The 18,073-nt window shown below is 54.8% G+C and overlaps 1 protein-coding gene across 1 annotated transcript; it reads right to left on the minus strand.

Moving 5' to 3' along the window:
- Nucleotides 1-2,530: 2,530 nt before the first annotated feature.
- Nucleotides 2,531-4,948, minus strand: LOC119966935 (uncharacterized transmembrane protein DDB_G0289901-like). Its single transcript, XM_038798893.1, has one exon. It carries the CDS (start codon nt 4,946-4,948, stop codon nt 2,531-2,533), a length of 2,418 nt encoding a protein of 805 aa, XP_038654821.1.
- Between the last annotated feature and the right edge of the window lie 13,125 nt (nt 4,949-18,073).

Genomic DNA, 18,073 nt, shown 5'->3' on the forward strand with positions numbered 1-18,073 from the left:
TGGTGCGAGCAGACATCAACGATAAAATCCAGCATTGACTCCAATGCGCCAGTGTAGTCTTCGGATGCCTAAGGAACAGGATGTTAAAGTCCCGAGACCTCAAACTCAGCAGCAAGTTCACGGTGTACAGAGCAGCCGTGGTCCCATCCCTCCTGTGTGCATCAGAAACATGGACAATGTACGGCTCTTTCAGGTCTATGTACCAGTTGTGGAAGGTGCAAGACACGAATGAGGAAGTTATAAAATAGAAGCTTCTCAGAAGTATTTGCTATGTGGACAGAAGGCAAAGTAGCGTTAAGTGCTGGAGCAGTAACTATATTAAGAGTTTACTGGGTTTAAAACACTCAACACTGGGATCTAATGTCAGTGTTGGTGTGTAGGATTTACATACAGCATGTTAAACTTGTATCACTTACACTTCAGACTTGTCTCTCCAAGTTGGATTGTCACATGGCCTCTGGCTAAAAACACTGCCTGAGGATGCAAGAGAAAGGGATGTAAACAAAATAAAAAGATAGTTATGAAGAAAAGCAAATTACTGCGGATGCTGGAATCTGAAACGAAAGAGAAAATGCTGGAAAATCTCAGCAAGTCCGGCAGCATCTGTAGGGAGAGAAAAGAGCTAACGTTTCCAGTCCAGATGATTCTTTGTCAAAGCTTTTGGGGCCTTGGCTGTTGAGGAGAGAGGAGGCAAAAGGGCAGGACTTCCGTCTCCTGTGCCGGCCTGGATAAGTGTGGTGGGAATGGTATGTGGGGGGAATGGTACAGGGTGGAAGTGATTGAGGAGATTGGGGTATACGGAGGCTTTGGAATGTAAATGGGGAGGGGAAGGGAGGGGAGGGGAAGTTCTGTTTGATGGTGACGTCATGCTGGAGTTGATGCAAATGGTGGAAAATGGCCCATTGCATACAGAGGCTGGTGGGATGGATGGTGAGAACAAGAGAAACCCTATGGCAAGTTCGGGAGGAAGGAGAAGAACAAAGAAGAATACAGCACAGGAACAGGCCCTTCAGCCCTCCAAGCCTGTACCGGTCATGATACCAACCTTGGCCAAAACCCTCAGCCCTTCCTTGTGCCGTATCCCTCTATACCCATCCTATCCATGTATTTTCAAGATGCCTTTTGAACGCTGTTAATGTATCTGCTTCCACAATCTCCTCTGGCAACAAGTTCCAGCCACTCACCACCCTCGGCATAAAAAACCTACCTCACACGTCTCTTCCAAACCTTTGCCCCACGGACCTTAAACCTATTCCCCCTGTTGACTGACCCCTCCACCCTGGGAAAGAGTGCCTGCCCATCCACTCCCATGCCCCTCATAATCTTGTAGGCCTCTATCAGATCACCCCTCAACCTTCTAGTGAAAACAGTGGGAGTCTATTCAGCTTCTCCAACTATCTAACACCCTCCAGACCAGGCAACATCCTGGGTAAACCTCCTCTGCACCCTCTTCAAAGCCTTCACATCCTTCTGGTAGTGTGGCGACTAGAATTGTGCGCAATAGTCCAAGTGCGGCCTTACCAATGTTCTATACAACTGTAGTATGACTTGCCAGTTTTTATACTCAATGCCCCATCCAATGAAGGCAAGCATTCCGTATGCTTTCTTGACTACCTTGTCCACTTAACATAGAACATAGAACATAGAACAGTACAGCACAGAACAGGCCCTTCGGCCCTCGATGTTGTGCCGAGCAATGATCACCCTACTCAAACCCACGTATCCACCCTATACCCGTAACCCAAACCCCCCCCCCCTCTCCTCCCCCCCCCCCCCCCCCCCCCAACCTTACTTTTTAGGACACTACGGGCTGCTTTCTATATTCCTGAGAGTTTTGCCATTTCCTGTATATTTCCCCACTATGTTAGACCGACCAAAAGGCATTACCTCACATTTGCCCGGATTCAACAGCATTTGCCATTTCTCTGCCCAAGTCTCACCAAGAGGTGAGAGTCGAAGTGCAGGAAATGTGACGGACAGGATTCAGGGTCCTGTCAACCATGGTGGGTGGGGTCAGGGGTGAGGAGGATGTTGGGTGGGAGAGGCGGAATTCTCATTTGAAGAGGAAACTGAACCAGCTCAGGAGTGCTGATGTGGAAGGCTGCGGCATCGGAACAGACGCAACAGCAATGACATTTCCTCAAACCCTACACCATGCAAAGACTCCAGTCCATTCTCTTAGATCTTCCATGTCCATGTATGGCTTAATGCTTGCCCTCTGAAGGCCGCCAGGCCAACTTTGACCAGTATGGTTGATGGACGGATGGACAGATGGATCTGTCTCTTTGGGAAACATGCAATGATTTCCCCGCAGGATATCAAACAGGTGGGTGGAGTCTGAGATTAGAAAGCATGGAACATGTTCTATGTAAATATTGTTAGTAATATATGTTATTGGGGCTGTTGGAGTTTATGGAATGTGAATATCCGTCCACGGTGATGTGCTCAAGGGAAAGTCATCTGAGTGAATCATCATTTATCTGTTGTCGACATAGAGTGTGTGAGGAGCCAGGTCTGAGGATCTGATGTTTCAGTTGTATGGTATCAGATCCCAACTGTGTGCACCAGCATTGCCTCCTTCAGGCAACAAGCTGTCCGCCCATTCCATCCCAACATTGCCTCCTTCAGGCAACAAGCTGTCCGCCCATTCCATCCCAGCATTGCCTCCTTCAGGCAACAAGCTATCCGCCCATTCCATCCCAGCATTGCCTCCTTCAGGCAACAAGCTGTCCGCCCATTCCATCCCAGCATTGACTCCATCAGGCAACAAGCTGTCCGCCCATTCCATCCCAGCATTGCCTCCTTCAGGCAACAAGCTGTCCGCCCATTCCATCCCAGCATTGCCTCCTTCAGGCAACAAGCTGTCCGCCCATTCCGACCCAGCATTGCCTCCTTCAGGCAACAAGCTGTCCGCCCATTCCATCCCAGCATTGCCTCCTTCAGGCAACAAGCTGTCCGCCCATTCCATCCCAGCATTGCCTCCTTCAGGCAACAAGCTATCCCCCCATTCCATCCCAGCATTGCCTCCTTCAGGTAACAAGCTGTCCGCCCATTCCATCCCAGCATTGCCTCCTTCAGGCAACAAGCTGTCCGCCCATTCCATCCCAGCATTGCCTCCTTCAGGCAACAAGCTGTCCGCCCATTCCATCCCAGCATTGCCTCCTTCAGGCAACAAGCTGTCCGCCCATTCCATCCCAACATTGCCTCCTTCAGGCAACAAGCTGTCCGCCCATTCCATCCCAGCATTGACTCCTTCAGGCAACAGGCTGTCCGCCCATTCCATCCCAGCATTGCCTCCTTCAGGCAACAAGCTGTCCGCCCATTCCATCCCAGCATTGCCTCCTTCAGGCAACAAGCTGTCCGCCCATTCCATCCCAGCATTGCCTCCTTCAGGCAACAAGCTGTCCGCCCATTCCACCCCAGCATTGCCTCCTTCAGGCAACAAGCTATCCGCCCATTCCATCCCAGCATTGCCTCCTTCAGGCAACAAGCTGTCCGCCCATTCCATCCCAGCATTGCCTCCTTCAGGCAACAAGCTGTCCGCCCATTCCATCCCAGCATTGCCTCCTTCAGGCAACAAGCTGTCCGCCCATTCCATCCCAACATTGACTCCTTCAGGCAACAAGCTGTCCGCCCATTCCATCCCAGCATTGACTCCTTCAGGCAACAAGCTGTCCGCCCATTCCATCCCAACATTGTCTCCTTCAGGCAACAAGCTGTCCGCCCATTCCATCCCAGCATTGCCTCCTTCAGGCAACAAGCTGTCCGCCCATTCCGACCCAGCATTGCCTCCTTCAGGCAACAAGCTGTCCGCCCATTCCATCCCAGCATTGCCTCCTTCAGGCAACAAGCTGTCCGCCCATTCCATTCCAGCATTGACTCCATCAGGCAACAAGCTGTCCGCCCATTCCATCCCAGCATTGCCTCCTTCAGGCAACAAGCTGTCCGCCCATTCCGACCCAGCATTGCCTCCTTCAGGCAACAAGCTGTCCGCCCATTCCATCCCAGCATTGCCTCCTTCAGGCAACAAGCTGTCCGCCCATTCCATCCCAGCATTGCCTCCTTCAGGCAACAAGCTATCCCCCCATTCCATCCCAGCATTGCCTCCTTCAGGTAACAAGCTGTCCGCCCATTCCATCCCAGCATTGCCTCCTTCAGGCAACAAGCTGTCCGCCCATTCCATCCCAGCATTGCCTCCTTCAGGCAACAAGCTGTCCGCCCATTCCATCCCAGCATTGCCTCCTTCAGGCAACAAGCTGTCCGCCCATTCCATCCCAACATTGCCTCCTTCAGGCAACAAGCTGTCCGCCCATTCCATCCCAGCATTGCCTCCTTCAGGCAACAAGCTGTCCGCCCATTCCATCCCAGCATTGCCTCCTTCAGGCAACAAGCTGTCCGCCCATTCCATCCCAACATTGCCTCCTTCAGGCAACAAGCTGTCCGCCCATTCCATCCCAGCATTGCCTCCTTCAGGCAACAAGCTATCCGCCCATTCCATCCCAGCATTGCCTCCTTCAGGCAACAAGCTGTCCGCCCATTCCATCCCAGCATTGCCTCCTTCAGGCAACAAGCTATCCGCCCATTCCATCCCAGCATTGCCTCCTTCAGGCAACAAGCTGTCCGCCCATTCCATCCCAGCATTGCCTCCTTCAGGCAACAAGCTGTCCGCCCATTCCATCCCAGCATTGCCTCCTTCAGGCAACAAGCTGTCCGCCCATTCCATCCCAGCATTGCCTCCTTCAGGCAACAAGCTGTCCGCCCATTCCGACCCAGCATTGCCTCCTTCAGGCAACAAGCTGTTCGCCCATTCCATCCCAGCATTGCCTCCTTCAGGCAACAAGCTGTCCGCCCATTCCATCCCAGCATTGCCTCCTTCAGGCAACAAGCTGTCCGCCCATTCCATCCCAACATTGCCTCCTTCAGGCAACAAGCTGTCCGCCCATTCCATCCCAACATTGCCTCCTTCAGGCAACAACCTGTCCGCCCATTCCATCCCAACATTGCCTCCTTCAGGCAACAACCTGTCCGCCCATTCCATCCCAACATTGACTCCTGGGCACAGGCACGGTAATTATTAGTTGGAGACAGTTAGAATGCTGACAGGAGACTCGCCAATAAATACAGACTGTGCCGGAGGGAGCTCTCCCGTTGCTTTATGGGCTGAATGCAGCTTTTCTGGGTGATGCTGGACACAGGGAAGTCCCAGCTTCATTTCCCCGACTGCCTCGGCCTCGTCACAAAAATGGGTGACCTTGTCATTACCACATTGCTGCTGGTGGGAGCCGGCAACGAGCACATTGCTGCTGGTGGGAGCCGGCACCGAATACATTGCTGCTGGTGGGAGCTTGCACCGAGCACATTGCTGCTGGTGGGAGCTTGCACCGAGCACATTGCTGCTGGTGGGAGCCGGCACCGAATACATTGCTGCTGGTGGGAGCTTGCACCGAGCACATTGCTGCTGGTGGGAGCCGGCACCGAATACATTGCTGCTGGTGGGAGCTTGCACCGAATACATTGCTGCTGGTGCGAGCTGGCACCGAATACATTGCTGCTGGTGGGAGCTTGCACCGAGCACGTTGCTGCTGGTGGAAGCTTGCACCGAGCACATTGCTGCTGGCGGGAGCCGGCACCGAGCACATTGCTGCTGTTGGGAACTTGCACCGAGCACATTGCTGCTGGTGGGAGCTTGCACCGAGCACATTGCTGCTGGTGGGAGCTTGCACCGAGCACATTGCTGCTGGTGGGAGCTTGCACCGAGCACATTGCTGTTGGTGGGAGTTTGCACCGAGCACATTGCTGCTGGTGGGAGTTTGCACCGAGCACATTGCTGCTGGTGGGAGTTTGCACCGAGCACATTGCTGCTGGTGGGAGCTTGCACCGAGCACATTGCTGCTGGTGGGAATTTGCACCGAGCACATTGCTGCTGGTGGGAGCTTGCACCGAGCACATTGCTGCTGGTGGGAGTTTGCACCGAGCACATTGCTGCTGGTGGGAGTTTGTACCGAATACATTGCTGCTGGTGGGAGTTTGCACCGAGCACAATGCTGCTGGTGGGAGCCGGCACCGAGCACATTGCTGCTGGTGGGAGCTTGCACCGAGCACATTGCTGCTGGTGGGAATTTGCACCGAGCACATTGCTGCTGGTGGGAGCTTGCACCGAGCACATTGCTGCTGGTGGGAGTTTGTACCGAATACATTGCTGCTGGTGGGAGTTTGCACCGAGCACAATGCTGCTGGTGGGAGCTTGCACCGAGCACATTGCTGCTGGTGGGAGCTTGCACCAAGCACATTGCTGCTGGTGGGAGTTTGTACCGAATACATTGCTGCTGGTGGGAGCTTGCACCGAGCACATTGCTGCTGGTGGGAGCCGGCACCGAGCACATTGCTGCTGGTGGGAGCTTGCACCGAGCACATTGCTGCTGGTTGGAGTTTGCACCGAGCACATTGCTGCTGGTGGGAGTTTGTACCGAATACATTGCTGCTGGTGGGAGTTTGCACCGAGCACATTGCTGCTGGTGGGAGTTTGCACCGAGCACATTGCTGCTGGTGGGAGCCGGCACCGAGCACTTTGCTGCTGGTGGGAGCCGGCACCGAGCACATTGCTGCTGGTGGGAGCTTGCACCGAGCACATTGCTGCTGGTGGGAGATTGCACCCAGCACATTGCTCTTGGTGGGAGCTTGCACCGAGCACATTGCTGCTGGTGGGAGTTTGCACCGAATGCATTGCTGCTGGTGGGAGCTTGCACCGAGCACATTGCTGCTGGTGCGAGCTTGCACCGAGCACATTGCTGCTGGTGGGAGTTTGCACCGAGCACATTGCTGCTGGTGGGAGCTTGCACCGAGCACATTGCTGCTGGTGGGATCTTGCACCGAGCACATTGCTGCGGGTGGGAGCTTGCACCGAGCACATTGCTGCTGGTGGGAGCCGGCACCGAGCACATTGCTGTTGGTGGGAGCTTGCACCGAGCACATTGCTGCTGGTGGGAGTTTGTACCGAATACATTGCTGCTGGTGGGAGTTTGCACCGAGCACATTGCTGCTGGTGGGAGTTTGCACCGAGCACATTGCTGCTGGTGGGAGCCGGCACCGAGCACTTTGCTGCTGGTGGGAGCCGGCACCGAGCACATTGCTGCTGGTGGGAGCTTGCACCGAGCACATTGCTGCTGGTGGGAGATTGCACCCAGCACATTGCTCTTGGTGGGAGCTTGCACCGAGCACATTGCTGCTGGTGGGAGCTTGCACCGAACGCATTGCTGCTGGTGGGAGCTTGCACCGAGCACATTGCTGCTGGTGCGAGCTTGCACCGAGCACATTGCTGCAGGTGGGAGTTTGCACCGAGCACATTGCTGCTGGTGGGAGCTTGCACCGAGCACATTGCTGCTGGTGGGATCTTGCACCGAGCACATTGCTGCGGGTGGGAGCTTGCACCGAGCACATTGCTGCTGGTGGGAGCCGGCACCGAGCACATTGCTGCTGGTGGGAGCTTGCACCGAGCACATTGCTGCTGGTGGGAGTTTGCACCGAGCACATTGCTGCTGGTGGGAGCTTGCACCGAGTGCATTGCTACTGGTGGGAGCTTGCACCGAGTACATTGCTGCTGGTGGGAGCTTGCACCGAGCACATTGCTGCTGATGGGAGCCGGCACCGAGCACATTGCTGGTGGTGGGAGCTTGCACCGAGCACATTGCTGCTGGTTGGAGTTTGCACCGAGCACATTGCTGCTGGTTGGAGTTTGCACCGAGCACATTGCTGCTGGTGGGAACCGGCACCGAGCACATTGCTGCTGGTGGGAGCTTGCACCAAGCACATTGCTGCTGATGGGAGATTGCACCGAGCACATTGCTGCTGGTGGTAGCTTGCACCGAGCACATTGCTGCTGGTGGGAGATTGCACCGAGCACATTGCTGCTGATGGGAGATTGCACCGAGCACATTGCTGCTGGTGGGTGCTTGCACCGTGCACATTGCTGCTGGTGGGAGTTTGCACCGAGCACATTGCTGCTGGTGGGAGATTGCACCGAGCACATTGCTGCTGGTGGGAGTTTTCACGGAGCACATTGCTGCTGGTGGGAGTTTGTACCGAATACATTGCTGCTGGTGGGAGTTTGCACCGAGCACATTGCTGCTGGTGGGAGTTTGCACCGAGCACATTGCTGCTGGTGGGAGCCGGCACCGAGCACTTTGCTGCTGGTGGGAGCCGGCACCGAGCACATTGCTGCTGGTGGGAGCTTGCACCGAGCACATTGCTGCTGGTGGGAGCTTGCACCGAGCACATTGCTGCTGGTGGGAGCTTGCACCGAGCACATTGCTGCTGGTGGGAGTTTGCACCGAATGCATTGCTGCTGGTGGGAGCTTGCACCGAGCACATTGCTGCTGGTGCGAGCTTGCACCGAGCACATTGCTGCAGGTGGGAGTTTGCACCGAGCACATTGCTGCTGGTGGGAGCTTGCACCGAGCACATTGCTGCTGGTGGGATCTTGCACCGAGCACATTGCTGCGGGTGGGAGCTTGCACCGAGCACATTGCTGCTGGTGGGAGCCGGCACCGAGCACATTGCTGTTGGTGGGAGCTTGCACCGAGCACATTGCTGCTGGTGGGAGTTTGTACCGAATACATTGCTGCTGGTGGGAGTTTGCACCGAGCACATTGCTGCTGGTGGGAGTTTGCACCGAGCACATTGCTGCTGGTGGGAGCCGGCACCGAGCACATTGCTGCTGGTGGGAGCCGGCACCGAGCACATTGCTGCTGGTGGGAGCTTGCACCGAGCACATTGCTGCTGGTGGGAGATTGCACCCAGCACATTGCTCTTGGTGGGAGCTTGCACCGAGCACATTGCTGCTGGTGGGAGTTTGCACCGAATGCATTGCTGCTGGTGGGAGCTTGCACCGAGCACATTGCTGCTGGTGCGAGCTTGCACCGAGCACATTGCTGCTGGTGGGAGTTTGCACCGAGCACATTGCTGCTGGTGGGAGCTTGCACCGAGCACATTGCTGCTGGTGGGAGCTTGCACCGAGCACATTGCTGCGGGTGGGAGCTTGCACCGAGCACATTGCTGCTGGTGGGAGCCGGCACCGAGCACATTGCTGTTGGTGGGAGCTTGCACCGAGCACATTGCTGCTGGTGGGAGTTTGCACCGAGCACATTGCTGCTGGTGGGAGCTTGCACCGAATGCATTGCTACTGGTGGGAGCTTGCACCGAATACATTGCTGCTGGTGGGAGCTTGCACCGAGCACATTGCTGCTGATGGGAGCCGGCACCGAGCACATTGCTGGTGGTGGGAGCTTGCACCGAGCACATTGCTGCTGGTTGGAGTTTGCACCGAGCACATTGCTGCTGGTTGGAGTTTGCACCGAGCACATTGCTGCTGGTGGGAACCGGCACCGAGCACATTGCTGCTGGTGGGAGCTTGCACCAAGCACATTGCTGCTGATGGGAGATTGCACCGAGCACATTGCTGCTGGTGGTAGCTTGCACCGAGCACATTGCTGCTGGTGGGAGATTGCACCGAGCACATTGCTGCTGATGGGAGATTGCACCGAGCACATTGCTGCTGGTGGGTGCTTGCACCGTGCACATTGCTGCTGGTGGGAGTTTGCACCGAGCACATTGCTGCTGGTGGGAGATTGCACCGAGCACATTGCTGCTGGTGGGAGCTTGCACGGAGCACATTGCTGCTGGTGGGAGCTTGCACCGAGCACATTGCTGCTGCTGCGAGCTTGCACCGAGCACATTGCTGTTGGTGGGAGCCGGCACCGAGCACATTGCTGCTGGTGGGAGTTTGCACCGAGCACATTGCTGCTGGTGGGAGCTTGCACCGAGCACATTGCTGCTGGTGGGAGCTTGCACCGAATACATTGCTGCTGGTGGGAGCTTGCACCGAGCACATTGCTGCTGGTGGGAGTTTGCACCGAATGCATTGCTGCTTGTGGGAGCTTGCACGGAGCACATTGCTGCTGGTGGGAGCTTGCACCGAGCACATTGCTGCTGGTGGGAGCCGGCACCGAATACATTGCTGCTGGTGGGAGCTTGCACCGAGCACATTGCTGCTGGTGGGAGCCGGCACCGAATACATTGCTGCTGGTGGGAGCTTGCACCGAATACATTGCTGCTGGTGCGAGCTTGCACCGAATACATTGCTGCTGGTGGGAGCTTGCACCGAGCACGTTGCTGCTGGTGGAAGCTTGCACCGAGCACATTGCTGCTGGCGGGAGCCGGCACCGAGCACATTGCTGCTGTTGGGAACTTGCACCGAGCACATTGCTGCTGGTGGGAGCTTGCACCGAGCACATTGCTGCTGGTGGGAGCTTGCACCGAGCACGTTGCTGCTGGTGGGAGCTTGCACCGAGCACATTGCTGTTGGTGGGAGTTTGCACCGAGCACATTGCTGCTGGTGGGAGTTTGCACCGAGCACATTGCTGCTGGTGGGAGTTTGCACCGAGCACATTGCTGCTGGTGGGAGCTTGCACCGAGCACATTGCTGCTGGTGGGAATTTGCACCGAGCACATTGCTGCTGGTGGGAGCTTGCACCGAGCACATTGCTGCTGGTGGGAGTTTGCACCGAGCACATTGCTGCTGGTGGGAGTTTGTACCGAATACATTGCTGCTGGTGGGAGTTTGCACAGAGCACAATGCTGCTGGTGGGAGCCGGCACCGAGCACATTGCTGCTGGCGGGAGCTTGCACCGAGCACATTGCTGCTGGTGGGAATTTGCACCGAGCACATTGCTGCTGGTGGGAGCTTGCACCGAGCACATTGCTGCTGGTGGGAGTTTGTACCGAATACATTGCTGCTGGTGGGAGTTTGCACCGAGCACAATGCTGCTGGTGGGAGCTTGCACCGAGCACATTGCTGCTGGTGGGAGCTTGCACCAAGCACATTGCTGCTGGTGGGAGTTTGTACCGAATACATTGCTGCTGGTGGGAGCTTGCACCGAGCACATTGCTGCTGGTGGGAGCCGGCACCGAGCACATTGCTGCTGGTGGGAGCTTGCACCGAGCACATTGCTGCTGGTTGGAGTTTGCACCGAGCACATTGCTGCTGGTGGGAGTTTGTACCGAATATATTGCTGCTGGTGGGAGTTTGCACCGAGCACATTGCTGCTGGTGGGAGTTTGCACCGAGCACATTGCTGCTGGTGGGAGCCGGCACCGAGCACTTTGCTGCTGGTGGGAGCTGGCACCGAGCACATTGCTGCTGGTGGGAGCTTGCACCGAGCACATTGCTGCTGGTGGGAGATTGCACCGAGCACATTGCTCTTGGTGGGAGCTTGCACCGAGCACATTGCTGCTGGTGGGATCTTGCACCGAGCACATTGCTGCGGGTGGGAGCTTGCACCGAGCACATTGCTGCTGGTGGGAGCCGGCACCGAGCACATTGCTGTTGGTGGGAGCTTGCACCGAGCACATTGCTGCTGGTGGGAGTTTGCACCGAGCACATTGCTGCTGGTGGGAGCTTGCACCGAATGCATTGCTACTGGTGGGAGCTTGCACCGAATACATTGCTGCTGGTGGGAGCTTGCACCGAGCACATTGCTGCTGATGGGAGCCGGCACCGAGCACATTGCTGGTGGTGGGAGCTTGCACCGAGCACATTGCTGCTGGTTGGAGTTTGCACCGAGCACATTGCTGCTGGTTGGAGTTTGCACCGAGCACATTGCTGCTGGTGGGAACCGGCACCGAGCACATTGCTGCTGGTGGGAGCTTGCACCAAGCACATTGCTGCTGATGGGAGATTGCACCGAGCACATTGCTGCTGGTGGGAGCTTGCACCGAGCACATTGCTGCTGGTGGGAGATTGCACCGAGCACATTGCTGCTGATGGGAGATTGCACCGAGCACATTGCTGCTGGTGGGTGCTTGCACCGTGCACATTGCTGCTGGTGGGAGTTTGCACCGAGCACATTGCTGCTGGTGGGAGATTGCACCGAGCACATTGCTGCTGGTGGGAGTTTTCACGGAGCACATTGCTGCTGGTGGGAGCTTGCACCGAGCACATTGCTGCTGCTGCGAGCTTGCACCGAGCACATTGCTGTTGGTGGGAGCCGGCACCGAGCACATTGCTGCTGGTGGGAGCTTGCACCGAGCACATTGCTGCTGGTGGGAGCTTGCACCGAGCACATTGCTGCTGGTGGGAGCTTGCACCGAATACATTGCTGCTGGTGGGAGCTTGCACCGAGCACATTGCTGCTGGTGGGAGTTTGCACCGAATGCATTGCTGCTTGTGGGAGCTTGCACGGAGCACATTGCTGCTGGTGGGATCTTGCACCGAGCACATTGCTGCTGGTGGGAGCTTGCACCGAGCACACTGCTGCTGGTGGGATCTTGCACGGAGCACATTGCTGCTGGTGGGAGTTTGCACCGAGTATATTGCTGCCGACGGGAGCTTGCACCGAGTATATTGCTGCTGGTGGGAGCTTGCACCGAGCACATTGCTGCTGGTGGGAGTTTGCACCGAGCACATTGCTGCTGGTGGGAGCTTGCACCGAGCACATTGCTGCTAGTGGGAGCTTGCACCGAGCACATTGCTGCTGGTGGGAGCTTGCACCGAGCACATTGCTGCTGGTTGGAGTTTGCACCGAGCACATTGCTGCTGGTGGGAGTTTGTACCGAATACATTGCTGCTGGTGGGAGTTTGCACCGAGCACATTGCTGCTGGTGGGAGTTTGCACCGAGCACATTGCTGCTGGTGGGAGCCGGCACCGAGCACTTTGCTGCTGGTGGGAGCCGGCACCGAGCACATTGCTGCTGGTGGGAGCTTGCACCGAGCACATTGCTGCTGGTGGGAGATTGCACCGAGCACATTGCTCTTGGTGGGAGCTTGCACCGAGCACATTGCTGCTGGTGGGATCTTGCACCGAGCACATTGCTGCGGGTGGGAGCTTGCACCGAGCACATTGCTGCTGGTGGGAGCCGGCACCGAGCACATTGCTGTTGGTGGGAGCTTGCACCGAGCACATTGCTGCTGGTGGGAGTTTGCACCGAGCACATTGCTGCTGGTGGGAGCTTGCACCGAATGCATTGCTACTGGTGGGAGCTTGCACCGAATACATTGCTGCTGGTGGGAGCTTGCACCGAGCACATTGCTGCTGATGGGAGCCGGCACCGAGCACATTGCTGGTGGTGGGAGCTTGCACCGAGCACATTGCTGCTGGTTGGAGTTTGCACCGAGCACATTGCTGCTGGTTGGAGTTTGCACCGAGCACATTGCTGCTGGTGGGAACCGGCACCGAGCACATTGCTGCTGGAGGGAGCTTGCACCAAGCACATTGCTGCTGATGGGAGATTGCACCGAGCACATTGCTGCTGGTGGGAGCTTGCACCGAGCACATTGCTGCTGGTGGGAGATTGCACCGAGCACATTGCTGCTGATGGGAGATTGCACCGAGCACATTGCTGCTGGTGGGTGCTTGCACCGTGCACATTGCTGCTGGTGGGAGTTTGCACCGAGCACATTGCTGCTGGTGGGAGATTGCACCGAGCACATTGCTGCTGGTGGGAGTTTTCACGGAGCACATTGCTGCTGGTGGGAGCTTGCACCGAGCACATTGCTGCTGCTGCGAGCTTGCACCGAGCACATTGCTGTTGGTGGGAGCCGGCACCGAGCACATTGCTGCTGGTGGGAGTTTGCACCGAGCACATTGCTGCTGGTGGGAGCTTGCACCGAGCACATTGCTGCTGGTGGGAGCTTGCACCGAGTACATTGCTGCTGGTGGGAGCTTGCACCGAGCACATTGCTGCTGGTGGGAGTTTGCACCGAATGCATTGCTGCTTGTGGGAGCTTGCACGGAGCACATTGCTGCTGGTGGGATCTTGCACCGAGCACATTGCTGCTGGTGGGAGCTTGCACCGAGCACACTGCTGCTGGTGGGATCTTGCACGGAGCACATTGCTGCTGGTGGGAGTTTGCACCGAGTATATTGCTGCCGACGGGAGCTTGCACCGAGTATATTGCTGCTGGTGGGAGCTTGCACCGAGCACATTGCTGCTGGTGGGAGCTTGCACCGAGCACATTGCTGCTGGTGGGAGCTTGCACCGAGCACATTGCTGCTAGTGGGAGCTTGCACCGAGCACATTGCTGCTGGTGGGAGCTTTCACCCAGTACATTGCTGCTGGTGGGATCTTGCACCGAGTATATTGCTGCTGGTGGGAGCTTGCACGGAGCACATTGCTGCTGGTGGGAGATTGCACCGAGCACATTGCTGCTGGTGGGACCTTGCACCGAATACAATGCTGCTGGTGGGAGTTTGCACCGAGCACATTGCTGCTGGTGGGAGTTTGCACCGAGCACATTGCTGCTGGTGGGATCTTGCACCGAGCACATTGCTGCTGGTGCGAGCTTGCACCGTGCACATTTCTGCTGTTGGGATTTTGCACCGAGCACATTGCTGCTGGTGGGAGTTTGCACCGAGCACATTGCTGCTGGTGGGAGCTTGCACCAAGCACATTGCTGCTGGTGGGAGTTTGCACCGAATGCTTTGCTGCTGGTGGGAGCCGGCACCGAATACAATGCTGCTGGTGGGAGTTTGCACGGAGCACATTGCTGCTGGTGGGAGCTTGCACCGAGCACATTGCTGCTGGTGGGAGTTTGCACCGAGCACATTGCTGCTGGTGGGAGCTTGCACCAAGCACATTTCTGCTGGTGGGAGTTTGCACCGAGCACATTGCTGCTGGTGGGAGCCGGCACCGAATACATTGCTGCTGGTGGGAGCTTGCACCGAGCACATTGCTGCTGGTGGGAGTTTGCACCGAGCACATTGCTGCTGGTGGGAGTTTGCACCGAGCACATTGCTGCTGGTGGGAGCTTGCACCGAGCACATTGCTGCTGGTGGGAGCTTGCACCGAGCACATTGCTGCTGGTGGGAGCTTGCACCGAGTATATTGCTGCTGGTGGGAGCTTGCACGGAGCACATTGCTGCTGGTGGGAGATTGCACCGAGCACATTGCTGCTGGTGGGAGCTTGCACCGAGTATATTGCTGCTGGTGGTAGCTTGCACCGAGCACATTGCTGCTGGTGGGATCTTGCACCGAGCACATTGCTGCTGGTGCGAGCTTGCACCGAATACAATGCTGCTGGCGGGAGCTTGCACCGAGTATATTGCTGCTGGTGGGAATTTTCACTGAGCTCGTGGTGGGGTGCATTTCTTATATTACAATGATGGCGAGATTTTGAGAGTATTTCATTGGTTGTACCACACTATGGGATGTGAACGGTGTATAAATGCAAGTCTTTCTTTTAAATGTCAAGCTTAGTGCCACCTTATCCCTGTGTCTTGCTCCCACTCAACTTTGGTAGTATTTTGAGCTTCAGGCCTCAAATTTTCAATCGACTATGTGGACAAAATGTCCAGGACGAGGCGAGAGTGTGACTTGCTCTTCGAATGTCTACTCGCAAAGTTCAAGAACCATAGAATCCTTACAGCGCAGAATGAGGCCAATCGGCCCATTGAGTCTGCACCGACCCTTTGAAAGAGCACCCTACCTGGGCCCAATATCCCATCCTATCTCCATAACCCCACCTGACCTATGCATCTTTGGACACTAAGAGACAATTTAGCATAGCCAATCCACATAACCTGCACACCTTTGGACTGTGGGAGGAAACCGGAACACCCGGAGGAAAGCCACGCAGACACGGGGAGAACATACAAATTCCACACAGATGGTGACCCAAGGCAGGAATTGAACCCGGGTCCCTGGGACTGTGAGGCAGCAGTGCTAACTACTGTGCCACCATGTCGCCCTATTCCACTGTGACATCTTTACAAAGATGTATAGGCGCTGGATGCGAGATCTTAACATGTACAGAACCAGCTGAAGTCTTGTGGCATTGCTCAGAGTAAATCAGATTTTAAAAGAGTTGGCGGTACCTCGAGGTCATGTGCCGTCTTACATCATGGTGTGGGCGGTATTGTACTCAGCCCCATGTTAACTCTTTAGATACCAGGTCCTTCTGCTATGCAGAGAGTGATCTGGCGTTGTATTTTGGAGCTAAAATAAAGATGAGGCACTTCCAGTGATTGGCAGGGATAGCGGCCAATGAGGAAGGACACACCAATTTAAATAGGATCAAATCATTTGGAAAAGCAATTAAGCAGAAATACAAACGGACTTTTCCATTCTAATCATTGATAAAACAAGTCACTGGGGCTGCTAACTCACAGTTGTCATTTCTGCCTGCGAAGTAAAGGAAATAATTATTTGCAATAAGAAACAAATTGTAATATAAATATTACTCTTTTGTTTTGCTGAGTTGTATTGAATTCTGATGTGAAATAGTCAAAGTCTTCCAGATGATGTCAAAATGCTTATTGAGTAATATGCAATAAACTAGTGAGTTCCTTCACTGCAGTACTAAACTGGTAAAACAAGTAAGTAAGTTTAGATTAAATTAACAATTATAATTATAACATACTGCACTCTGATCTAATCACATCTTCACTCTAGTTGCTCTCTACCCACACTAACACACACCCTAAGAAAGAGCGGGAAACTCCTTTTTATAGGTCCTGTTAATATTGCCATCTAGTGATCATTTGTCTGTACTTACTTTACATTAACTGAACATGTATTAGCACATACAGAAATCACTACAGACAGTTCAATTCTCATTGGGCTATGAAGTGATTTTGAATAAGCGAAGGAGTTTGCAAACCTTCATAAACAGAATCACAGGGAAACCTACAGCGTAGAACTGGAGCAATCTACCCAACAGTCTCTGTGGTGTTTATTCCGATCCCGCTTCCTCTGACCCCATCAGCATTTCCTTCCATTCTTTTCTCTCTCTGATGTTTATTTAACTTCCCCTTAAATCCATCTATGCTTCAACCTGGGGCAGTGAGGGCCACATTTCAATTACTTTCTGGGTAAAGATGATTCTGCTGAATTCCCAATTGGTTTAATTTGTGAAAATCTTGTGGCCGGGATTCTTCATCCTGCCAGCCCCATTTTCCTGCATGGCGCGCCCTTGCCGGAGGCAGGATTCTCCATTCCCACAGCAAGCCAATGGGGCTTCCCGCACACCGCCGGGCAACCGTGGGTGCGTTGCCGGTGAAACGGATATCCCGCTGATGGAGAATCCCGCAGGGGATTTGTGATCTCTAGTTTAGGCCTCCGCTACAGCTGGAAACATCCTCTCTGTGTCTACCTTAACAAACCCTTTCCTAAGCTTAAATACCACTCACCCGTTGGCCTTCTCCTTTCTAGAGTGGCCTGGCCTGTTCAATCCTCTCGGCGTCAGCTGCCTGGCTACAGACTGTTGTTGAAAACTCACCACCATTCTTAGAATTCCCCCTATACCAAAAAGGGTCGATATTGTAAATGGTGAACAGGGATTCTCACTGCCTGACTCCGATGCAGGCGTCTGTGGGTGCTACTCAGGTCAAATTATATTTTCAAATTATTCCCCGGTATAACCCATACCTTCACCGAAGATTTCATCTACTTACCACTTAGTAGCATCGATCCTGGGTCCCGCATTGCTAAGTAAGTAAAGTAGACTTAGGAATAACCACTGTTTCAGGTTAAATTACGTTATTTTATGATTATATATTTTCTTTTAAAAGCTGCAATCGGGGCGGCACGGTGGCACAGTGGTTAGCATTGCTGCCTACAGCGCTGAGGACCCGGGTTTGAATCCCGGCCCTGGGTCACTGTCCGTGTGGAGTTTGCACATTCTCCCCGTGTCTGCGTGGGTTTCACCCCCACAACCCAAAGATGTGCAGGTTAGGTGGATTGGCCACGTTAAATTGCCCCTTAATTGGAAAAAATGAATTGTATATTCTAAATTTTAAAAAAAATCTGCAATCACTTTCTTTACAGTAAGGTAAAAAGATCTTGCTTCTGGATCGTTCTGGTTGGTTGAAGGTACCTTCAGGCCCACCTTGACAATCAATCTTCTTTAAAGTCTGTTCTTCTTGAGATGTATTCGCTGGTGAGCTCGGCTGCTATGTCCTATCTTTCCCGTGACCGAGCTGGCTGTAAGGTGACTCTGCTTCTCTTGTTCCTTCTCTCCTTCTCTCTGAGTTCCGGTTCTGGTAGTTCGTGCTCTGGTCTCTGAGTTTATATTCTCTTTCTAA

This window comes from Scyliorhinus canicula, chromosome 6, assembly GCF_902713615.1.
Source record: "Scyliorhinus canicula chromosome 6, sScyCan1.1, whole genome shotgun sequence".
Taxonomy (NCBI): domain Eukaryota; kingdom Metazoa; phylum Chordata; class Chondrichthyes; order Carcharhiniformes; family Scyliorhinidae; genus Scyliorhinus; species Scyliorhinus canicula.